Source organism: Acomys minous, assembly GCF_964271855.1.
Source record: "Acomys minous genome assembly, chromosome: 12".
In the NCBI taxonomy this organism is placed as follows: domain Eukaryota; kingdom Metazoa; phylum Chordata; class Mammalia; order Rodentia; family Muridae; genus Acomys; species Acomys minous.
Window position 1 is genome coordinate 13565985 of NC_140493.1, and position 27672 is coordinate 13593656.

Sequence of the window (27672 nt, forward strand, 5' to 3'; positions counted from 1 at the left end):
GGGGAGGAGATAAGTATCCCAGGTGGACATGAAATGGGGCTTGGAGACTAGTTCTGACAACAGTGGGACCATCGCCGTGTTACAGATCCAAGGGACCACAGGAAGAACAACTTGGAAGCCAGAAGTAAGAACCCTAGGCAATGGTATTGTTTCACACTATAGACAACTGAAGACTTGGAGGTAGTTAAGGCCCAGATATGCTGGGTCAGGGGACCAAGGAAGGAGGGCAGTGAGGGCAGAGTTCCAGCTAAGAGGACATTCAGTAGAAGACTGAGCTGCTAGGATTAGCGAGAATCAAGGTCCAGCAGCCCTCACCCCGGGGAACCGCATGAGCGCCCGGTCCAGCCTGTTGCCAATGTGGTAGTGAGGTTCCTTGCGCCCCCGCCCATCTCAAAGAGGATACTTGAGGCCTCGGTCTGGCTCAGCCGAAAGCCACCCACTAATGCGGGGCCGCGTGCGCCATTCAGTCGGCCTGGGGCACTCCCGGGGTGGTGCCCAGCCTGAGCGAACTTCACTGATGACGGGGCGGGGGAGCAGGGGCCGGGGAGACACAACAGAACTGAAGCTGGTAGGGAGCGCAGATTGCTACAAGGCGCGAACCTCCAAGCCAAGCGGTATGCTTAATGGCTCTGAGCCGAGGGAAACCCGGGGTACGCTAGGGACGCCAGCCGCCCCTCGTTCCCTCCCTCCTCTATCTCCTACCCCTTAGTATCGTCCCTCCCTCTCGCCCGCCCCGGTCCTCCCCGCCCTCCTTCTCCCCTGGCGGGGGCGGGGCCGGCTGCTCCCGCGCGCTCCGGCCCCTCCTCGGCCACACAAAGGCCCGTCTCCATGGCAGCCGCGCGGGCCAGAGCGCAACGCAGAGCGCGGCCCCGGCGCCATCGAGCGACGGCTGCAGAGGAGCAGGTACCGCACTTGGGGACGGGAACTGTGGGGGCGTCGCGCAGGCCCAGGCTTCGCCGTTCACGCCACTCGGCCTCGGCCTGCGCACCCGGACGCGGGGGTCTTAGGGCAAGCGCCGCTGCGCGGAGGGCGACGCGGGCCTGCGTCTTTGCTCTGTGTCTGTCTGTCCAACCTCCTGGGCCTGGCTGCTCCTGCCCCACTGGTTGGCGATGAGACCCTCTGCACCGGGATGTTGGGAAACATCCCTGGCAGGTTCCCGCGACCCAGTGGAGCTGCACCCGACCCGGTGTAGTTTCAAACCCTCCCCCCAGGGCCAGCGTCCCTACCTCTTCTGAGCGGAATCGGTGGACCAGAGCGAGTAGTCATCCCTGTTGTGGCGATCCTCCAGGCCCCATTTCTCAAGTTGAGCCTGCTCAGACGTCGGGCTCTGCCGGGGGCTTTTTGCAGGGAGCACACAACCAAAGCAGTCCACACACCTTCTGGGACAGGGAGAACTCACACCCTGTAGAGCCTGGTGAGGCCCCACGCCTCCCGACGACAAGGTCTCCTCCGCAGTTTCTAGTGTAGTAGTTCCTTGTTGTGTTTGGAGGAACACTTAAGACAGAGGGCTTAGAACTTGGAGGGTGCCTTTCACAGTTTAGCCCCTCACTTCATATACGTTCTGCAGGGAGCCCTTATTGCTTACTGCTTCCTCTGGTCAGGTTGTGTGGCAGGTTTGTGGGTGGGTGGGGTTTTTTTTTTCCTTCTTATCTGGGGGTTTCTGAGCCTAGGAATCCTAGAGTTTCTGGCCACGTCACCTAATTCCTTTTTCCTCGCTCTTTGGAGAAGGGAGGTCAGACTGTGGCTACCATGGTGGTGGCGGCGGTCAGAACTGGAGCTGAAGCCAGGTCCCAAAGCCAGTGCCATGTCCTAAGGAACGGGGGAGGGGGGTGCGGGCGGGCAGGGGGGCCCTCATTTGCCTTGAGAAGTGCCCCCCTCTAATGTCTGCCTTTAGTCTGTATTGATGAAGCTGAACTCCTCAGACTGCCCACAACACATCTTGTGGGTGGGAGCTGTCAGCTTGATCCTACACCCGGATGCTACCCTGATACAGTAAGAAGCTTCCTCGCTCTTTGGTCTGGAGGCAAAGTTCCTAGGAAGGTAGGGCGAGCGCGTGAGGTGTTTTTGTGGAATGTGCCAAACCTTATTGTGTTGTGTCGAAATTGCTAGAGGAGACAACTGAGCCTCGGCCACCTAGTCTCTCACACCCTCAGAGTTGGGGAGGCCTGAGGACTGGCCAGAGGTTCCTAGCCCCAGGAACTGAGGGAAGTTACTTTGGAAAACAAGAGTTTGGAATGTGTTTCCCCCCTCCCCTCCCCCACGGGCTGCCTGCCAAGGAGGAATTATTTTGGATTATCCAGCGAGTCCAGCTACCCAAAGCGTAGGCTCTAGCAGAAGGGGAGGCCGAAGCAGCTACAGGGAGAGGGACCCACTTCCGGGCTGTGAGTTGAGAACCCCAGAAGGGCGGGGCTGGCAAGCCCAGGCAGCTCCACCACCTCCCTCCCATGGCTGCTGCTCCGACCAGTCAGGGGCGGGGTAGGAGGGCATGTGTCAATGTGTCACCTTGGGTTGGAGAAGGTCCTCAAGGTCGACTCCTTTGTAGGCCCTGCCCAGCCTGGAATATGCCGGGGGAGGGGGGGGGAGGGCGGGGGCGGGGAGGCTCCTCTGAGAGAACCCATGGGGGCAGGAAGTGCTTCAGACCCATCTGGAAGACCCGGTTCACTCGCCAAAGCCATGCATACTATGTTTTAAGCCATGCATACTATGTTTTAAGGACACCTTGGATGGGTTACACTCCAGGCAGAAACTCAGAACAGGAAACAACATCCCAGGGGTCTTGCTGTCTTCTTGCTGATCAGCTCACTGAGGGGCAGCCCCAACATTGGCATCCCACAGGCGGGCAAATACCGGCCCCTACAAGAAGCCATTGGGCTCTCCCTGGGTTGGCTCCTGGGGCTCATGGCTGCCCAGGAGCCTGCATGGAAGACCACATTGGGAGGGAGAGCCAGCAGCTGATGCCCAAGGGCAGGAAGCCCAGGGACTTGGCCCTGGCTCCCACTAGTGGAGCAGAAGAGATTGGATTGGAAAGGTTTGGGCTGGGCTGGGCTGGCAGCCTACAGAGGCGTCCATATGGCATATGTCCCCGCCCTACCCGAACATCCCCCCCCATCATGTTCTCTGCCTGGTACCTCTCCTGATAGTGCTAATGGCTCCTCATGGGATGTTGGACCCTTGCCTAAGGGTCGCTGGTGGAAGGATCTTTGCTTGTCAGCTAGGCGAGACTGCTTGCCTACCTCTCTGCTACAGAGGACTGTCACCCTGCAGCCAGAAAACTCCTTTTTCTTTTTCTTTCTTTCTTTTTTTTGAGACAGGGTTTCTCTGTGTAGCCTTGGCTGTCCTGGACTAACTTTGTAGACCAGGCTGGCCTCAAACTCATAGAGATCTGAGTGCCTCTGCCTACCGGGTGCTGGGATTAAAGGCATGCGCCACCACTGCCCAGCTACCAGACAACTCCTTACAGCCTTTTATCCCTCTTGTTGCTTCCTGGGTCCTGTCTTGATATTCAGGGAGTAAGCTTTTTTTTTGTCACCATTGAGGGCCTCTTGTAAAAGGACTGGCTCGGTGAGGAAAAGGAAGTTAGCTGATTAGAACTTCAACCAAGACTTGGTAGCCAAGGCTATGGCTAGCTTGTGGACAGGGCTAAGGCTGTTCCTACTAGCCTCACCCTTCTGTGCCAAGCCATAGGGTGATTAGACAGGGGATAGGAGTTGGATAGAGCCCCTCCCCTAGGGCTAATGGCTGTTTGTGTTTAGGGTGGGGCTGTGGGTGGGGCAGAGCTGGGTTCTGACTAATTATAAGCTGGGAAGGGCTGAAGTGTGTGTGTGTGTGTGTGTGTGTGTGTGTGTGTATGGGGGGGGCGGGTGTTGTCAGAATAGTGTAATAGGGGGTGGCTGCCCCAGCTCTTCTCTTTCTAGATTTCACGTGACTCCTCTTTCTTCCTCTCCATGGTTTCACATCCCCTGACACAAGCTTCTGCTCCCTACCTCCTCTCCGCGAGCTGTGCGACGCCCATGCTCCCCTCTGTTGACACAGCAAGGACTCTTGCCCTGTTCTGAGCTCTCCGGACTACAGGTGCTGCCTCTGGAACACCCCCTACTGAACCCTTCTATCTCATTAGAGCATCTGAAAGGGTGGGAGGGGCCTCTGCTATCCCATGACCCAACCCTTAAAGGGGGCTTCCTGACTCTTAAGTTCATGAATCTGTGACAGTGATTGGACTCAACTCCCAGATGGAGTCCAAGTGGTCGAGGACGGTGAACTCCCCTTGGAGTGGGTCTGAAACAACCTCATAGTGACAATCTTGTCTTTGGGAAGAGCCCAAGCTGGTCCAGACTTGGAAGCTGGTAGCACTATTTCCTGTCTTTTGTCATTCTCTGGTCCCGCCTCTGCAGTCCAGTGTCCCCTCCCCCAGCCTGGCTCCTTGCCTCCCTCATGCCTGGCAGCCTTCCCTGGGGTGTCCCCATGGACTGGCTGAGTTCACACCTGAGCTGCCTGGGGTCCCAGTGGACTTACACACAGAAGGGGTTCAACCTGGACAAGGACACTGTGCCTGGGGGCAGGGCTGGGCCCTCTTTCTTCCTCAGCTCCCTGAGGTCCCCTGGACTTGAGAAACCCAGCAGTTCCCCATTCTGGTGCCAGCTGGGTTTTGGCTCCACGCCTTAAGGAGAAGAAAGAGGAAGGGGTAGGTCCCACGAGCATAGCCTTAGTTTTAAGTCCAGCTCTGACAGTGGCCCAGCAGCCTGACCCAGGGCATGCCCTGTCTGGACATGGGGACCAGACACTTGGAGGCAGGGGTCCCTCTGGCACAGCTGGTTAGTAGTTCCCATTGGGGGGGGGCACCCTTGGTGAAAAAGAAAGGAAAAAAGCATTGATGTTGGTCTTTCAGGGGCAGAGTGAGAGAGGGTCTGCTGTGTGCTTAGCTAGAGCTCTCTTTCCTTAGGGCTGCTCTTTTTGTTTGTTTATTTATTATGTCTACAGGGCTCTGCCTGCATGTTCACCTGCACACTAGAAGAGGGCATTAGACCACACCATAGATGGTTGTGAGCCATCATGTGGTTGCTGGGAATTGAACTCAGGACCTCTAGAAGAACAGCCAGTGCTCTTAACAGCCATCTTTCCAGCCCCCCCATAGGGCTGCTCTTATGTGTGGCATCTGAACCAGCATACCACCTGTGTGGTACTGCATTAGTCCACCTGTAGAATTGATGATGGGTTCATACCAAATGTAGGGTGATATGTTACCTGGGAATACATCATGAACCTATTAAGTTTGTTTGTTTGTTTGTTTGTTTGTTTTTGAGACAGGATTCTCTGTGTAGCCCTGGCTGTCCTAGAACTCATTCTGTAGATCAGGCTGGCTATGAACACACAGAAATCCACCTGCCTCTGTCTCTTGAGTGCTGGGACTAAAGGTGTGAGGCACTGCTACCACCACCACCACTACCACCAGCATAAGCAGCAGCAGCTAGGAACCTATTTAGTTTTTTCGTAGGAAGAATACTTCCTATCCTCTCTGGCCCCGACATCATTTGTGGAAGTCTCGGGCTATCTCCTAGTTCCTCGGTCAACAGTAGGATGTGCTCTTACCTGTGTATGCAGCATGGGTGACTGTGGTTAAGTGGGTGTTCTAGGCTTGACACGTGGCCCACTGCGACTGTTACTCCATCCTCAAGTGCCCTAACCTTTAACCTAGGTAAGTGCTGTAGTCTTAGGACAGCTCCAACACAGGTATGGGTATGTGTTGGGAGGAACAAGGTGGCATTTGTGTGATGCAGAGGCCGAGGGCCTTCTGCCCTCTTTGTGGAAGATAGCAGCTACCCTGGGACACAGAGAAAAGAACCCCCGCTCAATCATGCTGTGCCACATCATCATGCACTTGATACTGGGGCACCTCTTCCCGGCCCAGCAAGTGGGAGAAGCTATTTTAAATTGAGCCGGGTAATCTTCCAGGCATGTGGGGTGGGTGACTGAGCGGAAAAGACTCACGAATGGCCCACTTGCTCTTCTAAGCCTCAGAAAGGTGGTTTGGCCTCCCTTCCACCTTAAATTAACATCAGGTCTGATTTGGAGTACTACCCTGGGAGGGTCTCAGGGCCACAAAACCTAGATCAGGAGGTGGGGGGGACCCAGGTAGCATCTCCCTTGTACCATGAGTGCTCCCTGGAACACACCTCTTCTCTTCCAGGTGTACCATGTAGACTTATAGAAGACTCCCAAGGCCAGCCATGTGCATGCATTTAGTCCCAGCACTCAGAAAGGAGGAGGCAGAGGGGATCTCTTGTGAGTTCGAGGCCAGCCTGGTCCTCAAAGAGAGTCCAGAACAACCAGAGCTACACAGAGAAACCCTGTCTCAAAAACAACTGAACAAACAAACAAAAGACTCCAGAGGGGGGCCTGGTTGTGTAATGCTTCTCACCAGAGGGAAGAATTGGGTCTAGGGGTTCCCAATTCCCAACCCCATGCACATACCAGTATCACTCCCCTGGGCATTTCCTCATTGGAAAATCCTAGGCTCTGTTCCCTCCTTAAGCCCCGAGTGCTTGCCCCATTGTGTCACTTGGACATGGGGCTCTGTTCACTCACCCTCAGACTCTTCCTAGCATTCCTTAAAGTACCACGTGCCTGCCAGGTACCTGGTTTAATGTGGATGGAGGAACTCACCAACGAGCGGTTCCATCCATCCAAGCCAGCACTTGCTTTCCCAGCTCCAACAAAGCTCTTAGGGCATTCTGGGATTGAGACCTATCTATATCCCACTTTTTCAAAGCCCCTTAGTTCATCCCTGGGGATTGATTCTAGGTGTTGGGGCAAGACCTTCCTGCTGGCAAGACTTTAGCAACATCATGGACATGTGTGTGCCTGTACATGTGTGGTCATGTGTGAGTGGTGGCTGGCACCCAGGCTTGGCGAGGTGCCCTAAGCTAATTGTAGGGTTCAACTGTGATGGGGGAGGAGGGGCTAGGGGTGACCGAGGAGACACTGACAAGCTGACAGGGAGATTACAGGCCTTGTTGGCTTCTCACTCATTCAGGCCCTCACCCATCCGCCCCCATGCGCCACGGAATTGCACCCCCAACCCCCCCCCCCCACTCCTGCTGAATCCTGGGAAGGATTCTGTGGAACTGGTTCTGAGCAAACTGCAGCCTCCATGGGCTTCAGGCTGCCCTGGCTAGCATCTAACCAGTACTTAGGTGAGCTGTTAAAGGAGAGGAGAGGTGTAGGCGGGCAGGAGCAGAGAAAGGTGCAATAGGAAGCCAACCATCATAAACCAGCTGCCCTGAGCCTTCCTATGACTGGCTCCTGAACATGCCCCATCCCAGGCAGCTAGCTGACTGACTGTGGTGGTGATAGTAACAGGACCCATCTGTAACCTCCCTCGCTGTGTGGAGTTTGGGGTGGGGATGGGGGTTCTTCCAGGAAAGCAGTAAGTTCATGGAGGGTGCCTTGCTGCAGATCGATGAATCTGGAGACTGGCTGTGTAGATAAAAGAAGGCTGGAGCAGATTTTAGAGTGGGACAGAGCCATGCCCAGGAAGGCACTGTGGTGGCTGGGACATTAGAGTGAGGAGGGCAAAGTTGGTGATGGGGCGTCAGTCAGCTCAAAGGTTGGCAGTGTGGGGCACTCAGCCTAAGTTCCCGGCAATATGCAGAGGCTGCAGCTGGCTTTGAGGGAAAGAGGAGGCCTGGGCAAGTCCTTCCGCTTTGACAGATTAGCTCTTGAGGCACCTGAGGCCGGAATGTGGAGATCCTAGGTGATCAAGTCCGAGACAGGTGGCTTGGATGCACCCAGAGAGAGAGGAAGAGAGTGGACGATCTGGGCTGAGCTGATCCAGAGCCTGGAACGGAGAGGGGAAGGTTAGGTGGACCTAAAGGTGGAACCCAATCCAGGGGCTTGGACTAGGGGCGGACACCTTCTGCCTGGGAGGTGTCCTTTCTCTGAGACCTGTGAGAGGGTCGGAGCCTTTCTCTGGAGCCCCACCCCTGCTCCAGGTCAGGTGGCGCAGTTTCCTTAGGGCTGGGTCTTCCCTGGAGGAGTCTAGGCGGATATCCCCGTGGTCTGGCCCGAGGCTGCTTCATTTGCTGACCGATTGTTAGGGGGCCGAGCCCTGGGACTGACCCTGGGCGCGGGCGGAGCTACAAACAGTGGGGCGGAGCTAACAGGCAGTGGGGTGGAGCCGCGCATTGCTTTCCTTCCCCGGACTGGAGGGACTTAGGTAGGTAATGGCCGGTCCTGCTTTCAGCTGTTTCTGATACCAGGTTAGTACCTCAAGGAGAGGGCTCTTGGCTCTTGACGGTTGCCTCTGCTGTCATTGTCACCCGAGGTTGAGCTCCCACCTGCCCATCGCCTTGTGAGTTTCCCTGACCTGGTGAGGCTCGCGCCAAAAGCGCAGTCCACGTGTTCCCTCTAGGTGTGCGCTGGGGTGCGGGATCAAAATGTGGAAGCAGTTCTGATTCGAGCGCGGGGCCCTGAACCCTGGGTTCCAGGACCGTGGGCGTGGCCAGGTCCCTAGGGGAGCTTTGGCCGCGCGTCTTCGCCTACGTCTGGGGTCCGCCTCCAGTGCAGTTCCCAGGTAACCGTCTTGCGATCCGATCCCAGAGGAGTCTGGCGGAAACGGCGCTGGGGGAGGGGCCCTGACACCTTGGCCTGTCTATAAGGAGTGAGGCCAGGGCTGGCTCCCGGGTGTCGGGACTGACACAACCTTCTGGACTGTACTCTGACCCGGTTGCCAGGTGGGTGGAGCCGGGTCCGTGGGCACAGACCGCGTCCCCCTCTGGGTCTTCTATACGATCCGGGTGTCGGTACCGTGTAAGATCTCGCCTCTATGGCTGGGGTGCTCCGAGAAACGTCGAGCTCCGCGCAGCCCCTTGCCGCAGCCCCTCCCTCAGGCTTGTTTTGAAAACAGCGGAGGCTTGGATTTGCGGGCGCCGCGGCCTGTTTTGTCTCTCCTGATTTGTTTAACGCTCGCAGCTAATTGCAGATTTTCATAGCCTTCCGAGAGCGGACGCCCCGCCTCATGGCTGCCAGCTGCGGCGGGGGAGGGGCAGCTTCGATTTCTCTGTGTCCCTGCGCCCCGAGTGTGGTCCGCTGTTCAGACGCCCCTGTCCTGTCCTGGGTGGGGGTGGTGCAGTGCCACCCTACTTGTTAGAATCCCGGCTTTGGTGGAAATTGTTTCTTTCTCCCTGCCAGTCCCTCGTGTCTTTGGTTTGCTGTCTTGGTCCCTGGAGGGACCTAAGCTCTGTTTTTGTCGGGCCACACTGCCTCAACGTTGATTTGATCTGAGCCTTTAAAACCCACTCATACTAAGATACTAAGAGAAAAAGAACCCTAACTCTAACTGACCCTGCCCTGTGAGGCTGTTGTAGAGCTAGGCTGCCTGTGTCTGTGCTTCCCCCCCCCCCCCAATTGGCACCAAGAGAGGCCTGGAGTGAGAAGAGGAACCCGAAGAGGGAAGCCTCAAGATACCCAGCTGACGAGGGGTTTTTGTTGCTTCCCAAATAGTCAGTCCAGGATGTGCAAGGGACCCAGATCACTGTTCACCCTCATAATTCTAGGGGAGGAGACGCTGCTATGTTCCAGACATGGGCGCTGGCACAGGGCATGTATGCGCTCATTCCTCACACTGTAGTCCCCTTGGTAGCCCCCAGCCTCATCCCTGCGTCGGACCTGGCCTACAGAGGGGATTCCTAGTGAAGATCACGGACCATGAGTGGCTGTGGTCAGGGTGCTGGAGGATAGTTGCCCAGCTCTCCTAAGTGGGCATTATTATTTTTATAATACCCAACCTGCACATGGGGAAACTGCACAGAGCAGCTTTGTAAATGGTCTGTGTGTTCTTGAAGCCCTGGGGGAGCAAGGGGGGAGGAAGGAAGCGCGCGGGCGGGGGTGGGGTGGGGGGGGACGACAGAGTTCTTTGTCTGGGCTAGTGGGGAAGGGGCACTTTTGGGAGATGGAGATGCTCTTTGGGAGCATCAGCCCAGGGCTTGGTGAGCTAAAGGGTAGCAGTGATGTTAGTCTCACACCTAAGAAGTGTTAGCCCAGAGGATTCTGATAGAGGAGGCTACAGCTGGCCTCCCTCCCGTGGAGGCTGAGTGGTGGACCCTTATTGGTCAGTGGATGGTTAATCAAGACCCTTGTGAAATATGTATAGCCGGTTGCTTAGAAGAGGCCAACTTTCTTTGGCCTTCAGGAGACTCCCAATGGGGAACCAAAATGTAGATGGCCCACTGGGAGAGGTCTAGAGCTAGAAGAGACCCGAGGGACAGGGTCCAGAGGAAACACCAGCAGCCCCCAGGCACAGGGAGGCTGCAAGGGAATTCTCACTGGGCTGACACTGTCCTGTGGTTTGGCTGCTGTGCCTGAAAAGCAGCCTGTTGTCACAAAGCTGTGTTGAGTATTGGGGGCAAAAAGATGCCCTCTGTCCCATGCAGCCCCTAGGATAGGCTAGGGACACTGCAATGCGGAGCCTGATGGCCCACTTGGGCTCACCATAGGTCCAGGCCTGGGTTAATTATCTGAGGACATGGGCTAAGGGAACTATAGAAAAGTGCTACACAGAACAAGTGGAAAGTCTTCTTGGTAGGGTTTAGAGGTAGGCAGTGCCTAGAAGTGGTGTGGCCAGTCTAGCCAGCAAGATTGGGGACAGACCTATGGCCGGGTGTACCTTCCTCCCTGCCCCCAAAGCTCCCAACAGTTTTCAGGTTGGATTGAGGGCTTTGAGAACTCAGGAGCTAGCACTTTGGTAATATTGAGTGAGGTGGCCGGGTGTGGTAGGTAATGTGGGCCTTTAATCCAGCTCTTGGGAGGCAGAAGCAGGTGGATCTCTGGGAGTTTGAGGCCAGCCTGGTCTACAAAGTGAGTTCCAGGGCTACCCACAGAGAAACTCTGTCTCGAAAAACCAAAATGAATGAATGAATGAATGAATGAATGAATGTGGGGGTAAGGTGGGGTCTTGGTAGGTTGACATAGACCCTTCACAATGCGGTTTCCCCAGGGTATCCTCTGTCTGGCAAGAAGAGGGTTAGTTGCCACATTGTTGCCTCCACCAAACGTGCTACAAAGTATCCTCGGTCTGTATTTCCCTGTGGGCCCATCAGCTGGGCTTCTAGGAGGAAGAATACAGTAGGGAGATCTGCCGAGTGCTTTCCCTGGAGTGCTTCTCTGGGCTTTTCATGAATGGATCCGTTTAGTCATTATATACCCCCCTAGAGTTAATTTACTATTACTGTGTCCACTTTGCAGATGGGGAAATGAGGCACAGAGAAGTTAACTTGCCCAAGGTCACCCAGCTAGTAAGTAGAATTGCCCTGTTGTGGATATGCATGCTTTCCAGAAAGCAGTTATGCATATAGTGGGTTTTGTTGTTGTTATTGTGTTTTGTTTTTTTCCAGAGAAGGTTACTCTGTGTAGTCTTGGCTGTCCTGGAATTCACTTTTGTAGACCAGCCTGGCCTGGCAGAGATCCATCTGTCTCTGCCTCCTGAGTGGGGGGTGGGGGTGAGGAGGTTAAAGGCATGTGCCACGTCACCTAGCTCTGCATATAGTTTTTAAAAGTAGATAGTACCCTAGTCTTACAGTGAAAAGAAGCTGCCCGCCTCTGAGCAGAAGAGAAAGTAACATGGCTTGCTTGTGTTTTTCTTTTCTTTTCTTTCTTTCTTTATTTTTTTTTGGTTTTTTGAGACAGGGTTTCTCTGTGTAGCCTTGGCTGTCCTGGACCCACTTTGTAGACCAGGCTGGCCTCGAACTCACAGTGATCCACCTGTCTCTGCCTCCCAAGTGCTGGGATTATAGGCGTGCGCCACCACGCTTGCTTGTGTTTTTCAAAGACCAGGTGAATGTGCTTGCTTTAGAAACTGGGCTAGCCTCCTGGGAGTGTCATGAAGGAAGGGCCTTACCAGGAGTAAGAGGACAGAGCAGATAGGTGGAGTCAGGACAGCCACCCAGAGTGACTGCAATCTCTCTCTCTCTCTTGCCTCCTAGAGAGTCCTGATGCCAGCCTAAAACAGAGAGTGAGACCACTGGAGCCTTGGTGAGTGAGTGCAAGCCAGAAAGGGCTGGAAATTATCCATTGTGGGACACCTCCCCCCAGGCTGTACCTCTGTATATGTGGCTTCTTGGAAGTCCACCTCCAAACTTGAGCAGGCATAAGGCTGACTGGTACCCCTGAGGAAATCCCCACCAGCCGACCAAACAGGGGTCCTGGAGCTAGTCCAGAACAGGAAGTTCCTGCACTTGCCCTCCCATTCCAGGAACATCAGCGGCAGGAAGCTTTAGCTGGCTATGCCTGGCGCCTCGCTTGAGCCGGCGCCTCCAGCTTACACTGCCAGAGCACCATGAGGTCAGGTGCTCTTTGCTCCTGGGTCTGGCCAGGCAGGTTCACTCAAGGGCTTGTTTGTCCAGGAAGTAGAAGGGAGCTGCCACCTACAGAGTACAACACAGAAGACACTGGGACCGAAGCTTCCTTAGCCCACTGTCTCCGTATCTGGGTGTATGGGAGTGTTGAGGATGGAAACCACAACTTTATACATGCTAGGCAAATGTTCAGCCACTGAGCTACAACCCCAGCCTTCTGGTCCAGTCTTATAATCAGGTTTTCCCTCAGCTATGTGGGCCTCAACCAAGTTACTGGTGACCAGGTGTCTGGGAACAGTTTTCCTCCCGGCACCCTACAGCCCTGTGTGTGAGTAGTTTCCCAGAGTGTGAGCTTCAAGCATAGGCAGAAGATGGCCAGTCCCCTGTCAGAGATTAATGGAGAGCAGTTGGAGAAGATGCCATTATGGGTCCCATGTAAGAGTATAGGGGTTTCCTAGCCGGTTAGCTCCGGGTTCAGGCCTTGGGCTTAGATACCAGCAGAAGCCAGGGGCGGAGGCTGGCACTACCACATTTTAAGAGGGTGGCTGGTTAGGTTTCGGCTGTGTTGAGACTGTAGCTCCGCCCACACCCACGCCTCAACCCCCCCCCCTCCACCCCCTCCTGGCTGGGAACATTCCATTCATTCTCTGCTCCTGGGAGCTGACAAGCGGCTGCGGCTGCAATTTGGTAAGTTAGAGCCCTGAGCTACAGCATAAGCCCCAGCAAGCTGGCCTAGAGATGAGGCCCTGGTGTGGTGGCCTGTGGGGAGCGGACTTGCATGGAGGAACATGGGATGGAAACTGGTCAGTGAACCACAGCACTGCCTCCACAAGCTGGAGTTTGGATGCTTCTCCAGGCTTTGAGCCGAGCCTTGGAATCTTAGACAGGGTTGGGCACAGTCTAAGTTGGGATCTTCAAGGGCTTATGAAGTCTTCCTGTTTCTAACTAAAGCCACTGTCTTCTCCCTAACTTAGTCTCTTAATGAGGCCTGGGGTTGCCCTTGCTCTTTGCTTCTTGCACCACACTTCCTTTGGAAATGTGTTTCTTCCTCAGTTGGTTATGCCTCCTAGATCTAAGGAGGCTTATGAGGGGATGTGGAATAAAATGGTGGATGGCTGGCCGACAGAGCTGCAGGGCTCGTGAGAGAAATCCAGGGCCTCATTCTATTTTACTCAGCTTCACCCACAGTTCAGCTCAGTCTTTGGCAACAGGCAGAGCCAGGGTCCTTTTGAAGGAAAAGGATACTAGCTAGAGGTTCTCAAAGAGAGAGCAAATCCGGTAGCATCCCAGCCCCACCCATCCAGGCTGCCTTTAGGCAGGTTACTTCCTTTCTCACTGTTCCTTCATCTGTAACTGGAAAGTTACAGAGCCTGCAGAGTATGACCTAGAATTTTTTGTTTGTTTGTTTGTCTTTTTTACATTTTAATTGTTTATGGGTAATAAGAATATGTAAGAGTTGATGTTTAAGGCAGTAATTTATTTTACGTGTATTGGTGTTTTGTCGGCATGAGTGTCTGTGTACCACCTGTACCTGTAGAGGCCAAAAAAAGGCATTGGGTTCACTGGGACTAGTGTCACAGATGGTTATGAGCTGGCATATTGGTGCTGGGTATCGAACCTCTGGAAGAGCAGCCGGTGCCCTTAAGTCTACCCCAGCCGCAATGTGATCTTAGATAGGGGATGCTAGATCCTCTGGAGGCATCCCTACCATTGGGCCCCATGGGCAGTCATACTGTTTCAGGCACACTTAGTAAGCCCTGGATTGAGGGTGTTTTTAAGCATCTAGGAGACAAAGCTGAGTCTGTCCACAGAGTCCACCTGTGAGACCCTAGAATTTCCTCTAGTTGGACTTAGGCTCCTAAATATTGCGTGCACCCACATGTCACACGCACACACACACACACACACACACACACACACACACACACACACACACGCCTCTGAAATGGTAAACTTAGAGCTGCTTACCCCTCCCCAGGAGGGACCAAATGGAGACCGCTATGAATGGAGGTGGGGCCATCCTGGCCCAAGTTGCTCTGGGGGATGCACATAAATAGACTGTGTTTGCCTGGCTCGTGTGCACAGGCCTTCATTTGCAGCTCTGGTCTCAAGCAGTATGGGTTTACATGCCCACAAGTCTGGGGTTTGTACCCTGAGACGACCTGTAGCTTCCTGAGAAGAACATGTATGAATGAATAGCTGGGACTCTTCCTGTAGTTTTCCATACCTTGGGTGCTCTCTGCACGTGTGTGTGTGTGTGTGTGTGTGTGTGTGTGTGTGTGTGTGTGTGTGTGTGTTGCGGGGGTTTACGTCCCTCTGTGGCCTATATTCTGGGGCAGGGCCTCAATGAGGAGAGGCCTGGACTTATCTGACCCATACTGTCTTTCCCCACAGAGTTCTGGGGGCAATGGCTTGGCCACTCTGGACCCTGACCTTTCTGGGTCTGGTGGGCCTAGGGTTGAGCCTACGGTCCCGCAAGCCAGAGAGTTTCTGCAGCGAGACAGAGCTGAACCACCTTGTTGTGGATGAGGCCTCAGGCGTGGTATACGTTGGGGCAGTGAACGCGCTCTACCAGCTGAGCGCCGACCTGCAACTCCAGCAGCATGTGCTCACAGGCCCTGCCATGGATAACAAGAAGTGCACACCACCCATTGAGCCTAGCCAGTGCCACGAAGCAGTGCTCACCGACAACTTCAACCAGCTGCTGCTGCTTGACCCACCTGGGAAACGCTTGGTCGAATGTGGCAGCCTTTTCAAGGGCATCTGTGCTCTGCGTGCCCTGAGCAATATCTCAGTGCGCCTCTTCTATGAGGACGGCAGCGGCGAGAAGTCCTTTGTAGCCAGCAATGATGAGAGAGTGGCCACAGTAGGGTTGGTGAGCTCCACGCACCCTGATGGGAAGGAGCGTGTGCTGTTTGTGGGCAAAGGCAACGGGCCACATGACAACGGCATCATTGTGAGTACCCGTCTGCTGGACAGGGCTGAGGGCCGGGAGGCCTTTGAAGCCTACTCAGACCATACCACCTTCAAGACTGGCTATCTGTCCACTAACACTCAGCAGTTTGTTGCGGCCTTTGAAGATGACATCTATGTTTTCTTCGTCTTCAACCAACAAGACAAACACCCTGCCAAGAACCGCACACTGCTGGCACGCATGTGCAAAAATGACCCCTCCTACTACTCCTATGTAGAGATGGACCTTCAGTGTCAGGATCCCAGCAACCCCCAAGACCCTACCTTTGGTACCTGCTTAGCAGCTTCCGTAGCCACATCAGGTGCTGGCAAGGTACTTTATGCTGTCTTCAGCAGAGATGGCCGCAGCGGTGGGGGTCCTGGTGCAGGCCTCTGTGTGTTCCCGCTAGATAAAGTCAATGACAAAATGGAAGCCAACCGTAAGACCTGCTACACAGGCGCCCAAGCGGCAGGCCGAGATACCTTCTACAAGCCCTTCCACGGAGACATCCAGTGTGGTGGCCATTCAGCCGTACGTGTCTTACCTGTTCATAGGTGTATGTTTTCCCCCTTGAGTGTGAGAATATATTTGTATTGTGGAAGATAGGGGTCTGACTCCTATAGCCTGGAGCCCTAGGAGGGAAAGGCCTAGGAGACAAGGACTGGTCCTGATGCTGTGATCCGCAGGTGGCCAGCGAGAACTTCAAATGTGGCTCGGAGCATCTGCCCTATCCACTGGGCAGTCGTGACGCACTCGTCGCCACAGCCCTGCTGCACCGTGGGGGCCTGAATTTGACAGCAGTGACAGTAACCTCCGAGAATGACCATACCATCGCCTTCCTGGGCACCTCAGATGGCCGGATCCTTAAGGTACTGCCTCAGGCAGAGAGGCTCCTAGAGGGGCCCAATCTACCACAATGCTCCCATTCTCCTCACGGACTGTCTTGGTGTTCACAGGTATACCTTGCTCCAGATGGCACCTCCGCAGAGTACGGCTCTATCCCGGTAGACATCAACAAGAAAATCAAGCAAGACCTGGCACTGTCTGGAAACCTGTCCAGTCTGTATGCTATGACCCAGGATAAGGTCAGCCTAAAGATGGCCCCAGAAGGCCATTGCAAGACAGGGCTAGAGGATATGCCGGGCCTTGCCTTGGACAGTTGGACAGAATCTAGGCTCGTGCCTCTGCGTTTTCATAGCACCATTACTATCTTTCCAGAGGTTTTTATTTTGGGCACTAGGAATTAGAACTGGGCTCTTATGCCTGCGTTAGCCAAGTGTTTATCACTGAGCTACATCCACCATCTCTCCTTTTCTCAGTGAGGTTCCCTTTTCTGATCCTGCCCTAAGCTTGTAGGTGGTTCTGAACCCCAACCACAAAGCTGGCCCATAGGATTCCCTGCCCCCAATGCCAGAAGAGTCTAGTGTCTGAGGCAGGACCCTGTGTTTGTAAGTCATGTTTCCCCATGGCTCTGCTTTCTTACCTCTAGGTGTACCGGCTCCCAGTGCAAGAATGTCTGAGCTATTTAACCTGTGCTCAGTGTCGTGACTCCCAAGATCCCTACTGTGGCTGGTGTGTCGTCGAGGGACGGTGAGCAGTTTGTCCTCATCCCGGTGGCTTGGAGTCCAGGGAGTACTGGAACTGAGATTACTCCCTGTCCTTGCAGATGCACCAGGAAGGCGGAGTGCTTGAGGGCTGAGGAAACCGGCCACTGGCTGTGGAGCCGGGACAAGGCTTGTGTGGCCATCACTGATGCTTCTCCACAGAATATGAGCCGGCGGGCCCAAGGAGAGGTATGTGACAGGTGGCAGGCAGGTAGTGAGTGCTCCTCAGGGCCCGGTGGGGCTCTCTTACACAGCTGCTGGCTGGGAGCTATTAGGCAAGCGAGGAAACCACAAGATGCCCGGTACCCAGGACCACATGAACATCCCAGACAAAACAGAGTCAGGTTCTAGGGATTCTTGGGATCATTAGCCTGTACATGCTGAGAGCAGGGCTGTGGGGTACTTCTTTCGATAACCCAGCCTTGCCTTCTTTCCCTGCCTAAGACTGAGTAGTGTGGTACCCGGGGTCAGATATCCTTAGCTTGAACGGTTCTCCTCCTGCAGGTCCAGCTGTCTGTCAGCCCCCTACCCACCCTGACAAATGAGGATGAGTTGCTGTGCCTCTTTGGTGAACCCCCACCACACCCTGCCCGCATAGAGGGGGATGCCGTCATCTGTAACTCCCCGAGCAACATCCCCAGTACACCACCAGGCCAAGGTGAGCCCTCATCCTTCAGCCCCTGGACCTGCAGAGCTCACCCACCCCCCCCACACCTCGCACACAGTTTCCTATGCTCTTGTCTGCTCTCACATGTTAGCCCCATTGTGTGAGCCGGTCCTGGCTGCAGGCTGCTATTACTGGGGAGGGGAAGCACATCCCAGTTTTGAGAGGACCTCAGTCTTGGCCTACAGACTGGAGTCTAAAGGCTGAGTGCTCTGTTCTAGGCAGACCAAGATCTAGACGTCCCTCACTCCCCACTGATGTGTCCAGCCTGAGGCGCAGCTGGAGTTGTCTCGTGAGGCTGAAGGCCTCAATTTGGGCTAAGATGGGTGCTACGTCTGTCTGTCCCTTGAGCTTTGGGGGTAACAAGGCCACAAGGCCATGAAATGATGTGGACAGGGACCTGGGAGGCCCTCCTACCCAGACTCGGAGGAGCCACTGCCCTCAGCACTTGCAGGAACAGAGAGAGGGTGCGAAAGCAGACAAGCCCAGGGGAGAAAGATGAGCCCAGGCCTGGGAGCTGACACCAGAGCCCAGATTTGACAGCATCAGCAGGCCAGCTGAGCACACAGCAGACCAGCTGAGCCCAAAGACTGGGATATTCATATTGTACCCTGTCCTCCCCAGAACACACCTGCTCTCAGCTGGGCATTGGGGGAGGGGCCAGCTCTACCCTTCTGCTCTCGCTACACCTCGCCCTGTTCCCACTTGCATTCTGCAGACCATGTGGCTGTGAGCATCCAGCTCCTCTTTAAACGTGGCAATGTCTTCCTCACCTCTCACCAGTACCCTTTCTATGACTGCCGAGAGGCTATGAGCCTTGTGGAGAACCTGCCGTGAGTCCGGGCTGCCTTCTGAGGTCCCTACCCGACCCCAGGGTCCCTCTTATCCTCCAGGCCCCTTACACCCTTATGGCCCTCTCGCTAGGTGCATCTCCTGTGCCAGCAATCGCTGGACTTGCCAATGGGACCTGCAGTACTATGAGTGTCGGGAGGCCTCAGCCAACCCAGAGAATGGAATCATCCGTGCCCACATGGTGAGCCAGCCTTGCAGATAGAACCGTGCTTGGGACCACAGGTGGCGAGAGATGCTCCCTCTCACCGGCTTTGCTCTCTCCCAGGAGGACGACTGCCCCCAGTTCCTGGACCCTAGCCCTTTGGTCATCCCCATGAACTATGAGACGGAAGTGACCTTCCAGGGCAAGAACTTGCAAAGTGTGAAGGTGGAAAAGGTCTGGAGTGAAGTCTGGTGGGTGGGTGGGTGGGTAGGTGGGTGGCAGCTTGTTTGAGAGTCATCCTCTGGAACTTGGGGGTCCCTGGGTCCATTCCCACACTGAGACCGCTCAGGAGACATTAGAGATAGGGAGGGGGAGGCAAAGGCTCTTCAGAGGCACCTGAGCATGGAGCAGACGAGGTGGTCGGGTATTCCCAGTGATTCTGGAGACACAGATTCTAGGCCCCCTAGGGCAGGACAGTTAGCCAGCTTGTCTGGAGTATGCTGACTGGACTCTCCATAGGTCTCTTCCCTGTTTGTGGGCAGTGACCTGCTGACATTCGAGAAGGTTGTGACTATGCAGAAGTCTGGGAACTTCTCTTTCACGACCCCAAAGGTACTATTGCATGTCTGTAGGGCTGGGAGGGTGGGGGGGTGGGTATTACCTCTAGGACTGGAGTCAGGGTCTTGTTCCTCCTACCCCGGGCCTTGCGGTTCCAAGCATCTCTGTTTGTGTCCCCTGACATACTCACGTTCTCACAGCATGTGTACCTGACACTCACCAGTTCCTTGTCCACCTGGCAGCCTTCCTTGGCTTTAGGCAATCAAGAGATTCCTGTGGCTTTTGGGTATCAGAGGAGCAGGCAGTACAATTTATCCCCATGTACCCTATGCAGCTATCCCATGATGCTAACGAGACGCTGCCTCTTCACCTGTATGTTAAGTTCTTTGGCAAGAACATTGACAGCAAGCTACAAGGTAGGTGGAATCTGGGCAAGGTGGGGTGGGGGGACAGAGCAACCGCTAACCTCATGCTGTCCCCCACAGTGACTCTCTACAATTGCTCCTTTGGCCGCGGTGACTGCAGCCTGTGTCTGGCCGCCAATCCTGCCTACAGGTGTGTGTGGTGCCGTGGGCAGAACAGGTGTGTGTACGAAGCCCTGTGCAGCAATGTGACTTCCGAATGTCCACCACCAGTCATCACCAAAGTGAGTTCTGTCACAGTTTGACCTGGACCCCACCCCACCCCCCCTACATTTTCATCTTTCCAAGCCCTTCACTCACCGGGCTCTGCCAATTTCAGATCCAGCCCGAGACGGGCCCACTGGGTGGGGGCATCCGAGTCACCATCCATGGGTCCAATCTGGGCATCAGAGCAGACGATGTCAACAAGATCACCGTGGCTGGCCAGAACTGTGCCTTTGAACCAAAACTATACTCCGTGTCTACCCGGTGAGTGAACTGCCATTGGCCTGGGCTCCCAGCAACTGTGCAGACGCAGCAGTGGCGGAGAGCTGAGTGGGTTCCGTCTGTCACCAGGATTGTGTGTGCAATTGAGGCTGCGGAGCAGCCCCTCACAGGAGGCATTGAGGTGAATGTGAATGGGAAACTCGGCCATTCACCACCGCACGTCCAGTTCACTTATCAAGTAAGTGCCTGGCCGAGATGTGAGTCCAGCCTTTCCTACTCCTGTCCCTTTTTAGCAGTTGGCGTCTAACAGTGACCACTACTATCATGACCCCGAGTCCTTGGCCCTAATGCTATGTGTTGCTCTCAGCATCCCAAACCTCTCAGTGTGGAGCCACGGCAAGGACCACAAGCAGGTGGTACCACACTGACCATCAATGGCACTGACCTGGACACAGGCTCCAAGGAGGATGTGCGGGTGACACTCAATGGAGTCCCTTGTGAAGTGTATGTGTTGCCTATGGCTGCTGAGCCTGCCTGGCCCAGGGGAAAGGGTTAGGGAAGGCCCGAGTCTGCCTTGGAGGGGGGCAGTGGAACTGGCCTGATCTACTTACTGACAGGCACCTCCCACCCTAGGACGAAGTTTGGGGCACAGCTGCAGTGTATCACCGGTCCACAGTTGGCTCCAGGCCAGGCGGTACTGGAAATCTCCTATGGGGGCTCCCAGGTGCCCAGCCCTGGCATCTCCTTCACCTACTGCGAGAATCCAGTGTTAAGAGCCTTTGAGCCACTGAGAAGTTTTGTCAGGTGTGGCCTCTCCCCTTCCTGGCTAGTGTCTTCCCCACCCCCACCCCGTGCCTGCTGGCCTGAGGAATGTGGCAGAACTGGGCTGGGCAGGGCAGGGCAGAAGAAGAAATCTTACGGGGAAAACCCCACTGTACCCTGATGGGCTTCCTCCTCAGAACCCAGATGGCAGGGTCAGAGCTGGGCCACTTCCCTCATTTCCCCTGCCTCTGACTTGCTCACATTACTACTCTGCCACTTCCTACTTGGGATGTGAGCTGGTAGAAGCCGGAAGCTGGTCGGGCATCTCCATTGCCTAGCTGAACTCACTCACTGCTTTTCCCCAACCCCCAGTGGTGGCCGGAGCATCAATGTCACTGGCCAGGGCTTCAGCCTCATCCAGAAGTTTGCCATGGTTGTCATCGCCGAGCCCCTGCCATCCTGGCGGCGGCGGCGGGAGGCTGGATCCCTGGAGCCCATGACGGTTAGTCCTACTGTGGGCTGAGGGCAGCACAGTTCTAATGGGGACATAAGTAGCTGGTGAGCAGGAGGGGCAAGGTCTTCATCAAGCGGCCTGAAGTTTTTGGACCCACTCCACAGATCACAGGCACTGAGTACGTGTTCCACAATGACACCAAGGTCGTCTTCTTGTCTCCGGCCGTCCCTGAAGACCCCGAGGCTTACAACCTCACTGCACTGATACAAATGGATGGTCATCGAGCCCTGCTCAGGAGCGAAGCTGGTGCCTTCGAGTACGTGCCAGATCCCACCTTTGAGAACTTCACAGGTGGTGTCAAAAAGCAAGTCAACAAGCTCATCCATGCCCGGGTAAGGAGACCTACAGCGCGGGGACCTGGTACAGGGCAAGGGACTGGTGCTGATCACTCTGACCTCTGTCACCTGACCCCCCCACCCACCCCCACCCCCCATCCCCCCTCTAGGGCACCAATCTGAACAAGGCCATGACGCTGGAGGAGGCTGAGGCATTTGTGGGTGCCGAGCGCTGCACTATGAAGACACTGACCGAGACTGACCTATACTGCGAGCCCCCAGAGGTGCAGCCCCCACCCAAGCGGCGGCAGAAGCGAGACACAACACACAACCTGCCTGAGTTCATTGTGCGTGAGAGCGGGAGGGCTGTGGAGGGCCTGGGGAGCCCCTCTCAGGAGAAGCCGCCGCCGCCTACACCTGCCTGCGCTGAGCCCTAGCTTCCACACAGGTGAAGTTTGGCTCTCGAGAGTGGGTGCTAGGCCGGGTGGAGTATGACACGCGTGCGAGTGACGTTCCTCTCAGTCTCATCCTGCCTCTGGTCATGGTGCCCATGGTGTTTATCATTGTTGTTTCCATCTACTGTTACTGGTGAGTCCCGCCCCCAGCCGCCTGCCACGCCCCTCAGCCCTCCCGCACCCGGCGCTTCTGACCTTTAACAGCTTGGCTGATACCAGAGAGCTGCTCTGTGCCCAACAGGAGGAAGAGCCAACAGGCCGAGCGGGAGTATGAGAAGATTAAATCCCAGCTGGAAGGCTTGGAGGAGAGCGTGCGGGACCGCTGCAAGAAAGAGTTCACAGGTAATGCCTGCCTCCGGCAGGTGGGTCCACTGGCTTCCCTTCGCAGCATCCCTGGATCTTTTAGGCCCGCCCCATAGGGCCAGGAACTGCAGGAGGCTATGGACAAGAGTAGCGGGGGTAGGCGGCCGGGGATGCCTGCTTCACCCTGGCTTGCATCCCCCCACATCACCCCCCACCCCCTCAGACCTGATGATCGAGATGGAGGACCAGACCAACGATGTGCACGAGGCGGGCATCCCCTTGCTGGACTATAAGACCTACACGGACCGCGTCTTCTTCCTGCCGTCCAAGGACGGTGACAAGGATGTCATGATCACTGGCAAGCTAGACATTCCTGAGTCGCGCCGGCCCATCGTGGAGCAGGCCCTCTACCAGTTCTCCAATCTGCTCAACAGCAAGTCCTTCCTCATCAACGTGAGCAGAGGCGGAGGGGTGGGGGGGCGGCGCGCGGAGGGGTCAGAGCTGGTACAGGCCACGGCCAGCGCAGGCGCTCAAGTGTGCTCTCTCTCCGCCGCCCCGCAGTTCATCCACACTCTAGAGAACCAGCGTGAGTTCTCAGCCCGCGCCAAGGTCTACTTCGCCTCCCTGCTCACTGTGGCCCTGCACGGAAAGCTGGAGTACTACACAGACATCATGCGTACACTCTTCCTGGAGCTCATGGAGCAGTATGTGGAGGCCAAGAACCCCAAGCTGATGCTGCGCAGGTTCGTGGGTGACAGGGGCCAATGTGAATGGCAGGCGGGGGTCGGTGGGTGGGGAGACTTATTTGGGACAGACGTAAAGCCAGATCCCACACTCTTGTCCAAGCTGCTTCATAGCCATTCTGGATGGCGCGCCCACCCGCGGAGCCCATGCTGCCCTCATTCTCACCACGTGTGTTGGGATTGGGGTCCTAACAGCCAACTGGGCCTTGGGATATGAGGCCTCTGTGTACCCCTCAGGTCTGAGACAGTGGTGGAGAGGATGCTGTCCAACTGGATGTCCATCTGTCTGTACCAGTACCTCAAGGTGAGCTCCGACCCTAGAGTCAGGGGTGGGTGAATGGGTGCCGTCTCTCCCAATACCTGCCTGTCTTGAAGGAGGTCCAGTCGCACTGTGCACGTTAGTCCCATGCTTCTCGCTCACACAGCCCCCCCTGCCCCACCCCCACCCCCGCTCCAGGACAGTGCAGGGGAGCCACTGTACAAGCTCTTCAAGGCCATCAAACACCAGGTGGAAAAGGGGCCAGTGGACGCCGTGCAGAAGAAGGCCAAGTACACCCTAAATGATACAGGGCTGCTTGGGGATGATGTTGAATATGCACCTCTGGTAAGTCCCCCCCCCCCCCCCCCGAGCCAGAAGCTGCAGAGGGGGGGAAACTGAGCCAGGGGCTTGGACTCCATATCTGAACTCAGCAGAGTGAAGCCAAGTCGTGCTGGGTAGGGTGTCTGTGGTGCTCAGAGGTGTGGTTACAAGGGTCGTTCCCTCAGCTGGTCTCTTCCTGTGTTGCATTGGCAGACGGTAAGCGTGATTGTTCAGGATGAAGGCATCGATGCCATCGCGGTTAAGGTCCTCAACTGCGACACCATCTCTCAGGTCAAAGAGAAGATCATTGACCAAGTGTACCGTACACAACCTTGCTCCTGCTGGCCCAAGCCTGACAGTGTGGTCCTTGGTGAGTTTCACCTGCTCATGAGGCCCACGTGTCCAGCTCTGCCTGGGAATGGGCAGCATGCGGCCCTGGGTTCCAGAAACTGAGCCATATCCCTCTGCAGAATGGCGTCCTGGGTCCACGGCCCAGATTCTGTCTGACCTGGACCTTACCTCTCAGCGGGAAGGCCGATGGAAACGAATCAATACACTGATGCACTACAATGTAAGTGTGGAGGTACTGTAGGCAGCGGGGTGGGTGCTGGACCCCCATAGGAGGAACGTGGGCATCCCTTATTGGCGCCCCCATTCCCTTGTATGGCTTTGTCCTCAGGTCCGGGATGGAGCCACCCTCATCCTGTCTAAGGTGGGAGTCTCCCAGCAGCCAGAGGACAGCCAGCAGGACCTGCCAGGGGAGCGTGAGTCTATGCTGTCCCTTGTCCTTTCAGTCCCTACAGGTCTATGAAGCCTGTACCCTCCCTCTGCTGCCACCTAGTGGGCCCCAGGATCGTTCACACCAAGCTTTAGGCTATGCCTACCTTGGACTGGGACTGGACCCCTCAGCTCCCTCCTCCCCACAGGCCATGCCCTTCTGGAAGAGGAAAATCGTGTGTGGCACTTGGTGCGGCCGACAGATGAGGTAGATGAAGGCAAGTCCAAGCGCGGCAGCATGAAGGAGAAAGAGCGGACCAAGGCCATCACAGAGATCTACCTGACACGGCTGCTCTCCGTCAAGGTGATAGATGGCGCGCGCGCACACACGCACACGTATATCCACGACACACTGGTACCTCTGCTGTACCCTGGGAGCCACACTGATCCACTCTCCTCTACAGGGCACACTGCAGCAGTTTGTGGACAACTTTTTCCAAAGCGTGCTGGCACCCGGGCACACAGTGCCACCCGCAGTCAAGTACTTCTTTGACTTCTTGGATGAGCAGGCGGAGAAGCATGACATCCGGGATGAGGACACCATCCATATCTGGAAAACCAATAGGTGAGGCCCTGCCCTCCCCCACCTCCACCCCCCTGCCCTCCCTCCACCCTACCACATTCTCCACTCCCCTGCCCTCCCTCTACCCTACCACAGCCTCCACCCCCCTGCCCTCCACCCCTACCCTCCCCCACCTCCACCCCCTGCCCTCCCTCTACTCTCTACCCCCCTGCCCTCCCTCTACCCTCCCCCACCCTCCACCCCCTGCCCTTCCCCACCCTCCACCCCCTGCCCCCCCACCTTCCACCCCCTGCCCCCCCACCTTCCACCCCCTGCCCCCCCACCCTCCACACCCCTGCCCCAGGGGCCATAGCCCAGCACAGCCCCTCACATCCCTGCCCATCTGTTACAGTTTGCCACTTCGGTTCTGGGTGAACATCCTGAAGAACCCCCACTTCATCTTTGATGTTCATGTCCACGAAGTGGTGGATGCCTCCCTGTCAGTTATTGCACAGACCTTCATGGACGCCTGTACTCGCACAGAGCACAAGCTGAGCCGAGTGAGTAGGGCTTGTGGGTAACAGAGCTGGGCCAACTGTCGAGGAGGGGTGGAGGGCCTAGTCGGACAGCGCCTATAGGGATGGCCTGGAGAAGCTATGACTGAGATGGGGTGAGTTGGAGCATACCAAAAGCTTGCCTCCTGTGGGTTTGTATGTTTTGGGCTAAAGTCTAGGGCAGAAATATGTGGGAGGCCACCAAGGCTTTAAAGGTTGCTATGGAAATGATCTACCTCCTTTACCTCCCATGGGACATCTGTTACTTTCCCTTCTTGCTTATTCTCTCCATCCCCAGCCTTCCAGTGCTTTCTTTCTTTTCTTTTTTTAAGAATTATTTATTTTGTGTATATGAGTTCTCTGCCTGCATGTACACCTACATGACAGAGGAGGGCATCAGATCACATTATAGATGGTTGTAAGCCACCATGTGGTTGCTGGGAATTGAACTCAGGACCTCTGGAAGAGCAGCCAGTGCTCTTCACTGCCGAGCCATCTCTTCAAGACCCCACCCCACCCCCTTGCCCCAATCCAGTGCTTTCTTATACAGAGTCTGAGCAGGAGCCTTCCTCCTGCTTTGTGAGGGCCGAGCAGCTGAGCCTAGCCCAGCGTCGAGTCTCTTGTCTTCCACAGGACTCCCCCAGCAACAAGCTGCTGTACGCTAAGGAGATCTCTACCTACAAGAAGATGGTGGAAGAGTAAGTGATATGTAGGAGGTCTGGGGAATGCCTAGGAATCCCCAAGACACCCCAGAGCCTGGGACCCCCTTCCCCCATACACTCACCTCCTGCCTCCTCCATCCATAACCCTTTTCTCCCTGCAGCTACTACAAGGGCATCCGGCAGATGGTGCAGGTCAGCGACCAAGACATGAACACGCACTTGGCAGAGATTTCCCGGGTAAGGGTCACAGAGCTCCACAAGAGCAGCGGCCTCCACTGCCCACTGCTGAGCCAGGCACCTAACTACAGAGCACATTGAAACTGCTGGCTATTGTTGAGCAGTTGCTGCCACGTGCGTGGGCTTTGTGTGTGTGTGGCCTTACCAGGGTGTGACCCTTTTACTGGTGTGTCTGTGGTAGTGCCACACAGCCAACACACTACAGCCTGCTGTTCTATGAGACTGGCCTTGGGGCTCCCACAACCTCTTCTCATATTAGGTAATTACTGTTATCCCCAGGCACACACAGACTCCTTGAATACACTTGTGGCACTGCACCAGCTCTACCAGTACACACAAAAGTACTATGACGAGGTATGTTCTGGGTCCCTGTGGTAAATAGGCAGGACAGCCTGTCCACATCGACCCCTAGCCTGTGATCTGACAGGTCTCTTCTATGTCCATCTCTACTCTCACCTCACCCCCTCATCCCCACCCCCACCCCACCAGATCATCAATGCTCTAGAGGAGGACCCTGCAGCCCAAAAGATGCAATTGGCCTTCCGCCTGCAGCAGATCGCCGCCGCCCTCGAGAACAAGGTTACAGACCTCTGACCGTCAATGCTGCCTCAGGTTGCAGGCGTGCAGTACCATGGCATTGGGCAGCCCCTTGGCATGAGATTGCATTGGCTGTAGCTGAGTTCTCTCCAGTAGAGGATGCACCCAAGGCGTCTGGAGTGGGTGTAGTGGGCCCACCTTGTGTAGACCTGTAGCGTCTTTCTCCTGAGCAATACTGCCCGGGCGCCTGAGTCAGCACCAGCTCCTTCCAGTGGCACCAGCATCGGGTGTTCTCTTGTGTTGTCTCCTGAGCAATTCGCAAATGTGCCTTACAAAGCCACACTGGGCCACTGGGGGCAGTGGAGCCTTGGCCCCTCCTTCCCACGCACCAGCAGCCTAGCCTCCTCAGATATCCTGGGTTTGGCCTGAAGCTCCCACAGCCAGTTCCTGGACTGTATCTGTCTGCCAGATGGAAGGAGAAGAAAAAAAAAAGTGGTACGATGCCTTCCTGACCTCGCCTGGCCCTTCCCCACGGGGCGCAGGCACTCCAGGTGGACTTGAGGGCCATCACTGGCTCCACCTCTTAAGGTCAAGCTGGACGTCAGACGTCGGGGCCCAGGTGGCAAGAGGGACCCAGAAAACTGAGGTCCTGGTCTCCTCTGTTAAACAGGCTATCTTGGAGGCCCTGCCTGGATCTTGGGGTGCAGAAGCAGCATCTCCCCCAGGACCTTCCACCCCTTTTTTGTAAATCTTGATTGTAAATCCAATCAAAAAAAAAAACAAAACAAAACAGTTGTCTTTTT

At 55.7% G+C, this 27672-nt stretch overlaps 1 protein-coding gene across 7 annotated transcripts; it reads left to right on the top strand.

The window, feature by feature from the left end:
• The first annotated feature begins 754 nt into the window (after positions 1-754).
• Positions 755-27672, top strand: PLXNB2 (plexin B2). Of its 7 annotated transcripts, none has more exons than XM_084750672.1 (38): positions 755-903; positions 11239-11288; positions 11976-12024; positions 14742-15831; positions 15987-16169; positions 16257-16385; positions 16790-16890; positions 16967-17093; positions 17409-17562; positions 18287-18401; positions 18493-18601; positions 18686-18796; positions 19082-19174; positions 19455-19536; positions 19606-19766; positions 19862-20010; positions 20098-20206; positions 20336-20472; positions 20602-20772; positions 21103-21232; positions 21349-21576; positions 21690-21866; positions 21968-22107; positions 22216-22316; positions 22501-22730; positions 22839-23020; positions 23258-23324; positions 23478-23624; positions 23814-23970; positions 24071-24171; positions 24280-24364; positions 24527-24681; positions 24782-24942; positions 25292-25439; positions 26067-26131; positions 26257-26332; positions 26612-26686; positions 26822-27672. In XM_084750672.1, the coding sequence occupies exons 4-38, from the start codon at positions 14755-14757 to the stop codon at positions 26924-26926; spliced, it is 5538 nt and encodes a 1845-aa protein (XP_084606798.1). In that variant the 5' UTR covers positions 755-903; positions 11239-11288; positions 11976-12024; positions 14742-14754; the 3' UTR covers positions 26927-27672. The 7 variants fall into 7 exon arrangements, with proteins under 7 accessions (XP_084606798.1, XP_084606804.1, XP_084606803.1 ...); XM_084750675.1 differs by lacking the exon at positions 755-903 and adding an exon at positions 4043-4071; XM_084750676.1 differs by lacking the exon at positions 755-903 and adding an exon at positions 8193-8212.